At 37.7% G+C, this 11640-nt stretch overlaps 1 protein-coding gene across 11 annotated transcripts in view; it reads left to right on the plus strand.

Annotated features, from left to right (window-relative positions):
- ryr1a (ryanodine receptor 1a (skeletal)) overlaps positions 1 to 11640 on the plus strand; it is a 44054-nt gene that overhangs the window by 26221 nt on the left and 6193 nt on the right. For 4 of the 11 annotated variants that reach the window (XM_057320374.1, XM_057320376.1, XM_057320379.1 and 1 more), the window contains 18 exons: positions 2461 to 2631; positions 2739 to 2798; positions 2880 to 3014; positions 3222 to 3334; positions 3506 to 3602; positions 3695 to 3801; positions 3956 to 4007; positions 4213 to 4284; positions 6589 to 6688; positions 6828 to 6907; positions 6982 to 7058; positions 7194 to 7267; positions 7883 to 7900; positions 9300 to 9380; positions 9577 to 9665; positions 9841 to 9969; positions 10326 to 10430; positions 11538 to 11619. In XM_057320374.1, coding sequence (XP_057176357.1) covers positions 2461 to 2631; positions 2739 to 2798; positions 2880 to 3014; positions 3222 to 3334; positions 3506 to 3602; positions 3695 to 3801; positions 3956 to 4007; positions 4213 to 4284; positions 6589 to 6688; positions 6828 to 6907; positions 6982 to 7058; positions 7194 to 7267; positions 7883 to 7900; positions 9300 to 9380; positions 9577 to 9665; positions 9841 to 9969; positions 10326 to 10430; positions 11538 to 11619 — 1642 coding nt within the window. Of the gene's footprint in view, positions 1 to 2460; positions 2632 to 2738; positions 2799 to 2879; positions 3015 to 3221; positions 3335 to 3505; positions 3603 to 3694; positions 3802 to 3955; positions 4008 to 4212; positions 4303 to 6588; positions 6689 to 6827; positions 6908 to 6981; positions 7059 to 7193; positions 7268 to 7882; positions 7901 to 9299; positions 9381 to 9576; positions 9666 to 9840; positions 9970 to 10325; positions 10431 to 11537; positions 11620 to 11640 lie in introns of all 11 variants that reach the window. The other 7 variants (XM_057320371.1, XM_057320373.1, XM_057320375.1 and 4 more) reach the window with 3 other exon arrangements.

Here is an 11640-nt window from a genome sequence, read left to right on the forward strand (position 1 = left end):
GGCATTCTACACACACACTGTGTTGGATAAACCGGTGCCCGTCATTGTGCCAGTGTGTGAGGGGGGGAGTCTGAATAGAGGCGCTTGATGAAAGATCTCTTTGTAGATTCAGGCTCATGGCACTTGATTCCATGTCTGTCGTACTATGTTTGAGCCCCTGGAGGCCTGTGCCATCACCCTGTGCAGCAGTTTGCATCTGTTGGACTGCGGTTCGGATGGGGACCTTCATACATCTGTTTTTTCTTGGCTGAAGATTGGGGTCAATTTAATCTGTTCAGGAAGTTACCTGAGATCCAGAAATGCTTTAGTTTATATCCAAAGATAAGTAAATTCAATTCATTTCATATGAAGGATTTTGACCTCAATCCTGGTTGATATATTAATTTGTATTATGTATTATATCCTCCGTGACAAAAGGGGGCATTTAAAGTCCATCCTGTGTGGCTACTCGATCCCACATTAACCAGAATACTTACAGTATGCCCGATGGCTGACATCTCCAATTTCTCTCCCCATCCTCCCCTTTTAACCCATGACCCCTAATGCAATCAAGACAAATGATTGAGGTGGGATTGTGGAAAAAAGGGATTGCACTTACTTTTAGACTAGTAACATGTCCCTCAAGTGTGATAAATAACTGACTGACTAGTTCGGTGGGATAGACGTTTTACAATGTATAGTCACCCGTTTCCTGCAAACCTTGACCTTACTTGTTTAGTTGTCTCAACATTCTGGTCTGGAAAATGGCAAGTGGTTTACACGGCAAGTGGCCTTGCCAAGGCTACATAATAACTTTGACTTTAAAAATTCCAACCCAATTATTCACATTTTAACTGTTTAAATGCTTTGGTGGTAATTATAATCCATCAATTCTGAGCAATTAAAATTTGAACAATTTGGTCTGCTAGCATTAGAGTTCAAGAAAAAACGGAATAATCAAATAAAAAGTTTAGGTAATTCTACCATATTTTTTTATGGTGGAAATAGATTGTGGTGTTGTTTGAGACCGTAAACCAAGATCGAGTTCCAGACCAGACAATGAGACCCAGTCCAAGTTTATTTGGTCTGGGTTAACAAACGCCAAGTCAAACAGACAAAATTCTCAAGCACATAATGTCTCACAAACACATGTGCCTGAAATTAATTGTTAGATCAGAGGGTTTAAACTTGGGCGAACAGGTCCATAGGTGTGTGAAACTTTAAAGAGATCGAGATCATCTAAATGATTTCTTTTGGCCCTGCGGGTTGCATTTTTGATAACTTATGTACTTACGCAGCTCAGCGACCTAAAATCAGTCAGAAGCAATCATTTCCCCTGGTTTAATACAGAACTCAACCAAGTCTGTCTGTTTGTGGTTTCTGACTCCTTCTCCCCCTGATGCTGAGCACGTTGTGACTGCATGTTCCTGTTTTAATGCATGGAGTGTACTGACACGGTACAGTACTAGCCACCTATTACCTGCTTCAACAAAGATGCATTTCAATTAAACATTATTATTAATTAATTCTTAAAAGTGGCATGCATGTTTTTCTTCTGCACTGTACTTTTTATATTGCCATCTTTCTCCTAAGATAATAATTAATGTGAATTTCAGCTTCAGTCCTATTATGCCTTGTCTTCCCCACTAAGCCCCACTGTCGTTGTCCATATTCTGATAAAAAGCAACCCTGAACTTTTGCCCTCCCTTTCCTCTTAATGACCCTATTAATCAAGAAAGCCTCGTTTCTAAGGCTTTTCTCTAAAGAAGTCTTGAACTAAGATCCATTCTAATGACTGTAAATAATATTGTCAAATAAGGATGGATTGGCCCTTGATAGATCTTGGTGAGGGAAAAGAGAGTTTGTCTTTATGTGGACGTTCAGGTGGTTTCTCCTGCTTCTCGACTTGCCTGATTAATAGAATAGTTTACCCAAAATGATGTTATCATTTATTCACCCTTGTTGTTCAAAACTTGTGTATGAGTCATTCTTTGTTGAGTTCAAGTTCAAGTGGCTTTTATTGTCATCTCAACAATATACAGTGCACAGTGAAACGAAACAACATTCCCCCAGGACCAAGGTGCTATACTGTACATACTTAAGACATAAACACACAGACTACATAAAGTGCACATGTGCAAATCTGTGCAAGTACAACATTTAGTGCAAAAGAAAAACGTGATAAATGTCTTCGTGGTTTTGTGTCCATGCAATGGAAGTCAATGAGGATCAAGGATGTTTGGTTACCAGCATTCTTTAGAATGTCTTCTTTTGTGTTCTGCAGAGCAAAGAAAGTCACACAGGTTTGAAAAAACATTAGGGTTAGTAAATGATGAAAGAATTTACATTTTTGGGTGAACTATCCTTTTCAATCATAATGTTTGGTCAACATCTTTCAATATAAAAATCCTCTCAAACTATGCCAAAAGAACCATTATCTCCATGTCAGTTATCATGCTTTGAATGTTAATGTCGTCCCAGGCCGGTGGCTCTGATGTGGAGCGTACCAAGAAAAAGAGGCGCGGAGATCGATATTCTGTTCAGACGTCCCTCATTGTGGCGGCCCTGAAGAAAATGCTTCCCATCGGACTCAACATGTGCTCGCCTGCGGATCAAGAACTCATCAACCTGGCCAAGACACGCTATTCTTTGGTAGTGTGAACATCATCTACCTTCTCTTATATCAATCTAACAAGCCTTGATTTTTTGTTTCATTATGAACTTCAGTAGTTATGAGTGTGTGTTGTTTTGTTTCACAGAAAGACACAGATGAAGAGGTCAGAGAGTTCTTGCAAAACAACCTCCACCTTCAGGGCAAGGTAAGTGACATCCACACCAAACAAAAACACAGACGTACGAAGACATGCAGCAATATGAATGCCGTCTTTCTCTCTTTCCAGGTTGATAACCCGTCCATGCGCTGGCAGATGGAGCTGTATAAAGAAATGGCAGGAAAGGCTGAAGATGCAGATGCTCCAGAGAAAGTAGTGAAAAGAGTTCAGGAAGTCTCTGCGGTCCTCTACCACATTGAAGTGGTGAGTCTTAAATCGATGGTCTTACCCAGTACTATTTATAGTCAAGTCAATACTATTTAAAGACTTGTTGTTTGTTAGTTGTGTTGGCTTAAACCTCACACAACTAATATTGAAAGCATTTATAACTAAACAAGACTCATAAGGCACTACCACACGTGTTAAATGATACTAAACTAATCTTCCAGCATATTGTTTTTCTTCATTCAGACAGAACATCCTTTCAAGTCCAAAAAGATGGTTTGGCACAAACTGCTGTCGAAGCAGCGGCGCAGGGCAGTGGTGGCCTGTTTCAGGATGACTCCGCTGTACAACCTGCCCAGGTAAGACAGTATATACACTTATACATCTTATATAGACAGGCGTCCTGTTTTTGAGAACAAGAAATGATGCGGATAACAGAGGACATTATACAGACTCAAACCCACATTACCTACATGAGCACCGGCAAACACGGGACAGCTGTTCAAGTACTTAAATACATACTCTTGTAGGCATAGAGCGTCTAACATGTTTCTGGACGGATACAAGCGGAACTGGATCCAAACTGAAGGATATTCTTTTGAGGACAGAATGATTGATGACCTTTCTGTAAGTGTTCCCATGAAGACGATAATGGCTTTTGTATTTTAACACAAAACAAGTGTTAGAATATGTTTCCATCTTTTTTCTCAACGCTCCAGAAAGCAATGGAGGAAAAGGAGGAGGAAGAAGAGGAAAAGGAGACAAAGCCAGATCCTCTTCATCAGCTCATTCTTCACTTTAGTCGCACCGCCCTCACCGAGAAGAGGTAAGAGCCCTCCACACCTCAGGGTCCTCCTGGTGATGGACATGGTCACATGGCACTGTTATACTGTATAAAAGCTGTTCTATAGAAATAATGTGTTTTTATTTTGTATATGTGATTTTTCATTGATCATTTTTATGCTTTTGCTCTGATGCAGTAAACTGGACATAGATTATTTATACATGGCATATGCTGATATCATGGCTAAGGTGAGACCACTTTGTCTTATTAAAGATTTTTTTAACATACCACGTCTACAGAAGATTGTTTTTACTACTTATGTACATTTTTATACTTTAATATTTAAATGAATCAATTTTAAATAATTAAATGACATTTCTTTGTAAATAGACTTTTAGTATGTATTGTTCCAAAGCGTAGAACATTAAAATCTTTTTCCACTGTCTGCCTCAGAGTTGCCACATTGGCGAAGAAGATGAGGGAGGAGATGAGGAGGAGGGAGGAGAGGATGAGATGTCCTTTGAGGTGCGACAGACAGAGATGGTATGGGGAGACCGGGGGCTGGGGACGGGAAAGACACAGAAGAGCGGTAGACCTGCGTGACAACCAAACCAACCACTGTATCCATCAGCCATCCATCACTCACATGTCATCTGTCTCTCTGAGCTCACGCTGTGCTCTGTCTCTCCATCTGTCTGTCTCTGAACATGTGTTTTATGTCATAATGTCTTTAAAACCACATATGCATGGGTTTATCTTTACTGTAGTTCACAGCAAGCTTTGAGCCACCTGCTAAACACTGACATTATAAATATTTTAACAACTACATAGCTTTCTTGGCAAGAAGATTCTGCCTCATTTTACAGCAAAAGAGTGTCGTTACCACAGTATAAGGTGTTTAGCAGTTTAGGCTTGAAGAATTGTTTTGTTTCTGCTTTTAGTTTTGCTAGTTTGTGTTTGAATAACATAAAGCTGCAGCACTTAATATTTTAATACAGTATGTTGGAAGATCTAAAGAACTGCTCATAAGACCAAGAAATGATTTCTAGTACAGAATTTAAAATTCAGAGATAGTGCTCAGTAACTATTATCTGCTCATAAATGCTCATGTTTTAGTCTTTTCTGGTTTACCGGGGCAATTCTGTGACTCTTCAATGTGTGAAATCGGACCTGTTGCGGCTTTAAAATGTACAACTGTCCACTTGACTTCTCATTTCCAAGTCCGTAAGAATTCTTGAAAGGGCTGTTGCTTTTCTAAAGATTTGTTTGATGAATTATTATTTTGAGATACATGAGCAATACATGATCAAATGGAGTCGAGTGAATATGCAGTTTACTAAATACAGCTATTGTGTGTTTTACACGTTTAAAGTAACTGGTGAAATATGTATTTTATGTTTTCTGTGTACTTTGTATTCCCCACTTTAATTCCCATTAATCCCATTATTAAACAAAAGTGACTAATCAACGATTTTCCCCCTATACTCACATAGTATACTGACAAACAGACTACAGTGAAAGCCAGAGCGGTCTCCTGCACACACTCACAGCGGAACAAACACACAGGTACACACACAAGCATGTACAAAATACACACTCAATGGACAGACCGTCAATGGACAGACTTGGTAATATGCACCTACACACTATTGGGTGTTTAGGACAGGCTTACAGGGGAGGGGGGTGGCACGGGTGGTTTGGGAGGGAGGTGTATTATGCATGTTATGTATTCAATGAATTTTTGGCAAAGCAGGCTTTTAAAAATGTTATGCTTGCTTTTATTAATAGTATGATGTTAGTATTGTTTGGTAGCTATACATCTACACTGTACAAAGGATTCTAACGTTGAAAATATTGATTTAATTACAGTTGAGAATTACACCTGAGGTGGGTTAAGAATTGATTCAGCATTTACATACGTTTACTATGTGTAACAGAAGCATATGTATGAGAAAATAAAGTACTTGCATGAGTTGAAGCTTCCCTCAGGAGACAGGGATATGAATAACACCTGTATGGCTCTTTGCGTCACGCTGGCATGCAAAGCCATCAGAAGAGTTTCCTGTAGTCAAACGTTTGCTCTGACAGACAAACGTGAGATATTAGTATCAATCCCATAACTAATGTTGACTGATTTACTAGCGGTTCCCAAACTTTTCAGAGTGCTCATCTTTGACAATAAAAAGATCTATCTCCACATTGTATTAACTTAGAGATTGTAATGGGCGCGGTTTCCTTCTCCTGATGTAACAATAGACCAGAGTTACACAAAAAGTTACCGGAAAGACTGGAATCATTAGTCTATTTTTACCTTTACCGCTTTTAGCTGAACACGCGCCAGTAAAGAAAATAGCGCGAGGCGAGCTCTTGCGCAATTAAAAAAACTTGCGTTAAAGGGGTAGGTCACCCAATAATGTTCATTTAAATAATAACGTTTATTCACTCTGACATCGTTCAAAAACTCTGTGACTCCTTTTTTTTAATATATTTTGATGTCTCAGTGGTTTTGTGTCCATACAATGGCAGTCAATGGAGGTCAATGTCACTAGAATAGCCACAGTTTGGGAGCCGCTGCAAACATAAACATTTTTTTATCAATATAAATGCAATAAAAGAGTGAAATGCAGGAGAGACAAATGCTCACATCTAGAGAGAATGTTTAACAGCACTTGTTACTGACTGAACTTTTTGATATTATAGTTACAGTAGGCTATAGGCTTTGGTAGTTGAATAAGTAAAACAGGTAGATTAACCAGTAAGGTTTTTAAGAATAGAGGTGAATTAAGACTGTTAGTAATTAGTTCAGGTTTTCCACGTTTAACGTTACAGGAAAAAGAAATGGAAAAGCAGAGACTCCTCTACCAGCAGTCACGTCTACACAACCGTGGGGCCGCTGAGATGGTCCTTCAGATGATAAGTGCCTGCAAAGGTAGATGCTCCCTTTATACACTTCCATCTTTTAAGAACCCGTACCTCAAATTAACCTCAATCTCTAACCAGCTACTCTATTATCCAATATCATAGACCTGTGTAAAAATTTGCTCTTTAACAGATCTTTATTTGTACAGGTGAGACCGGTTGCATGGTCTCTTCCACCCTAAAGCTTGGTATTTCTATTCTAAATGGAGGAAACAGTGAAGTCCAACAGGTTGGTGAAGAGTGTTGCGCTGGATAACAAACACTCCGTGTTCAGCTGTAATGAGTTTGTTCATTTGATTTCAGAAAATGCTGGACTATCTGAAAGACAAGAAAGATGTCGGCTTCTTCCTCAGTGTCCAGGCTCTTATGCAAACATGCAGGTATATTGTTACTGGGGACTTTTATTTAAGCAATAAGCAATGAGAAGCTGATAGTGAGATACAGTTTTCTTAATTATATCTTTGTTGATTTATATCATTTATTATAGTAAATTAATGTTTTGGGTTTTTTTGCAGTGTTTTGGACCTGAATGCCTTTGAGAGGCAGAATAAAGCTGAGGGTCTAGGTATGGTGTCAGAGGAGGGAACAAGTAAGTAACAAACGTAACTTTCACATGGAATACAGTAAGAGGAATGATTATAGATTAAAGAAATGCATCTAAATATAGATAAACTGTCGTGCAAAGGTTCACAACTTCCTTCAGGACCCAGATTTTACACTGGACATCAAGTGACGACCCAACACAGTACCAGATTTATTTTACAAAATGAAACCAAAATGTACTTACACTAGTTCTAAAAGTTGATGATCCTTTGTATTTTGCTATCAATGCACGATTATTTGGTTAGATGTATTTTATGATTTACATTTACCATGTTGAGCTCCAAAATGTGAGGCCAAAATGAGATGCAACATCCTAAACCTTTGTTATGATCAGTCATCCACCAGTAATCATACATGTTCGGTCTTTCTAACACAACCAAATTGATCAGTTGAATGAATTCATTATATTCACATTGTCATACCTCCCACCATGTAGTCTAATATACCAAATGTGAATAAACAGATTATTCTTCATGAGCCGATGTTGACCATAAATAATATCCTTTTCACTCCATGTCGTCTGTTTGCCCTCCACTTACCTTCCCTCTTTTTCCATGACCATATTCCCCTCTCTTTACGTCCTTACCTTCACGGGCCTCAGACATGAAGCTAGAACGGGGTAAATAACGCCTCTGTCCCTCTTTTTTTCTATTTCTCTCTACCTGTCGTTCCTATCTGTCCTTTGATCTCTTTCGAAATCCGTTTTGTTGGTTGCTTTTGAAGTTAAATATATATGTAGCTTTTCTCTCAAGGCTTTATAAAAACGACTTTCAGTCACATCACTGTATGTCATTGAAGGTACAGTGTGTACTAATTTCTGAGCTATAATCAGCATAGCAGTTCTATTTGAGATGACACACTTTACTTTAAAGCACACCTATTGTCATTTACACCTCATCACAGCCAGAGAATGTGCCCGAAGTGTGTTTTTGTGCCAACCTTGAGTGTTACAACACAGATCTACTGTAACTCTAGAACTCTGAAGTGTGGCTGGTCAATAAAATGGAAAATAAATGACATTGTACAGTAATTAATTCACTTAAAATACATTAAATATCGCTATTCTTTTTGCATTATGAATGTCTCTGCGTCTCTGCTTTTACATCCAAAGTCCTTGAAGGTTCATACGACAGCACATAAAATGTCTGAAAGGTTGAACATATTTGTTTTGTTTCTAACAAAAAGAGAATAACAAAGTCGGCCATTTTTTTATAAATTGAACCAAATTCAGTCTTAACATTGTCTTGCATGTTCATTTGCTCATTTGTACCTATTGTGATAATATTTTACAATGTGTGCTTTTCTATATTTACCTCAACTGGAACATTTCTCATTAATCTAATCATTTGTCATTCTTAATCTGTCAATTTAAAAAGTGGTTGGAAATATTATTTCACATAACTCTGACGCTGTCATTTTTTAAGTCATTTTTGATATTTTCAAACCGAACCCTTTCATGCCCAAGGTTTTGACAAGAATGTGATTTTATTTGAATGGAGCTTCATATAGCCCCCCCATAACCACAGTTGAGGATAGGATTGCAGTAGGTCTGTCCCGCATGCTAATACTGCTTACGTTAGGGCTTTACATTTTAATCACTTCTGTATTTGAGCAATGTTTGTATACCGTATCCGTGTTCTTATATCTGTGATCATATACACACATTATCATGTATGTACATCATCCGTGTTCACTTTATGTGTTGTGTTATTTGGGTAAAGTGATTCTGTGACGTGTCTCATTTTGTGCTGCTGAAGTTCAGGCTTAGATGAAGAATTTAGACAGTTGCTGCTTTGCGTGCAGAAGGGGACGTACATATTTGCACTAACATAGTAACATGACAGAAGGCAGTTTGTTTGTTGTCTCTTAAACTGTGTAATCTCTCGTTCTCTTTCACTTCCTGTCTTCGCTGTTATCGCATATTGTTCTAATCTGATTGTCCCTCCACTAAACCTGCGACCAAAGACAAAAAGACCCGGTCAGGTTATATGTTTCGTGTTTCCGGCCCTTTTACTCAGGTGAGAAGGTCATGGCTGATGATGAGTTCACCTGCGACCTCTTCCGCTTCCTGCAGCTACTTTGTGAGGGTCACAACAATGGTGCGTCTTGAATTTACAGTACATGTAAAATGCAGTGAATGTGCTTTAATTTACTCTAATAATACCAAATCTGTTATTTAGTATAAATCAGTAATATTGTTTGATGTAAGAAATAATGTCTAAGAAACTCCCCTAGTTTTTTAACTCATTTATATTTCGTATATTTTAAATGTATAATTTGTTATATCGTCGTTAGACTTCCAGAACTACCTGAGAACACAGACAGGAAGCACAACCACCATCAATGTCATTATCTGCACTGTGGATTACCTGCTTAGACTGCAGGTGAGGTCATTTTATTCTAAACAATTCATACACAGTAACAAAACAACGAAACGCATGCAAAATATGTTGCTTTTTCCCCTTATCATAGTTTGCTGTACATTCAGTGTATCTTCAAAACTTGCATTGCGGTTGTTTTATATTTTTGTAATTCGTATTAACTCTATATTCTCTCCAGGAATCGATCAGTGATTTCTACTGGTATTACTCAGGGAAGGACATAATAGATGAACCAGGCAAGAGGAACTTTTCTAAAGCCATGACTGTTGCCAAACAGGTGTTCAACAGCCTTACCGAGTACATACAGGTGTGTCTTATTATTCCTAAGAGAAATTCTTTTCATTCCTTAACGGTGCTGTGTGTACATTTTTAAAGGATCTATTGACAGAAATGCAATATCATATACATACAGTAACTATGTCTTCAGAGGTGTATAAAGACCTTACATAATAAAGCGTTATGTTTTTACTAAGAATGAGCTATTTCTATCTACATACACCGCGGGTCCCCTTACTTCGCCATGTTGTTTCTACAGTAGCCCTAAACAGACAAACTGCTCTACAGGGCGCGTTTCTTAGGCAAAGAAGTGAAAACGTGACAACATCTTAGTGCTGTGTCAGCCGCTTATTATATTTATATTTAAAAGTTGCTGGTGTGTTTCAGGGCCCGTGTACTGGAAACCAGCAGTCCCTGGCCCACAGTCGTCTGTGGGACGCTGTGGTGGGCTTCCTGCATGTGTTTGCCCATATGATGATGAAACTGGCTCAGGTAACTCACATAGTCTTTGTGTTTTCTGCCGTACAGCTAATGAACAAATCAAATCTGTGTGAATACATAAATTCATGTGAATTGAAAGTGAATAGTGTTTTTTCTACAATAAAACAGATATGAGTAGTTTTTGTATCTCAGCATCATGTGTAGAAATGTGCAAAATATAAATAATTTGTACTAAAAGAGCACATGTATAGTTTAGTGGCTAATGGATAATGCATGTTAATGAAAGTGCGGTTGCTACTATAGAACTGTTTTAACGACTTGATCAGATGCTTTTACTTAAATGATACAAAACAGAATGTGAAACATGTTACATTCCGTAAACTGTCAGACTGCTAGTTGTGTTGGAATGTAATATTGTTTTTGCTCTAAATGCTCTACTGATAAATTAAACTGTTTTTCATACGGCCTGTGCAGGGAAGAGTATGTATCACTCTATTTATTTATTGAATTGGTTGTATTTGAGTCCCCCTTTCCCCCGTTTATGATCCAGGTTGTTTGAACCCAAGACTCTAAGTAGAAAACAATCTAATAATACCGTGGTTGATTTCTGTATATTTTACCTAAATTATTTGGGAACTTATTGTTTTATTGTATATTTAACTTCACTGTATATTTGGCCAATTGTTTTGTTATATATCTTTACTAAATTTGTAAACATGCTAGCTTTTGCCAGCAAGTGGGTCAAACAGCTTGAGAAAATGTCTGGCAGATAACATGAGCTTTATGTGAATTTGCTGTAATAAAATTTGTATTTAATAGGATTTGTGGGATTTAATTCTGTGTTAAATGATAAAAAAATTCTACTTCTAGTGTGGTTTTGATTTCATAACCTCTTGCATGTTTGTTTGTATTTGTAATAAGTAACCCGCTATTGTTGCCGCATTCAATAACATTTTGAAATGTAAAATTACAGCAATTTGATGAAGTAAAGCTATTTATAAATTTTTTACACCTGTTCTAAAATGACAAAAAAAATTATGAAAAGTTAATTCTACCCTCAAAACTAATAAGGCTGACTAGTACTATTTCTAACATACATTATTTCACAGTTGTGGTACTGCCATGTGTTATTTGTTATGTCATTCTGTTTTCTTGTAGGATTCCAGTCAGATTGGTCTTCTGAAGGAGCTGTTGGACCTTCAGAAAGACATGGTGGTCATGTTGCTGTCTCTCCTGGAGGGTATAAAGAAAAATTACAATT

Source organism: Triplophysa rosa, linkage group LG22 (assembly GCF_024868665.1).
Source record: "Triplophysa rosa linkage group LG22, Trosa_1v2, whole genome shotgun sequence".
NCBI lineage: Eukaryota > Metazoa > Chordata > Actinopteri > Cypriniformes > Nemacheilidae > Triplophysa > Triplophysa rosa.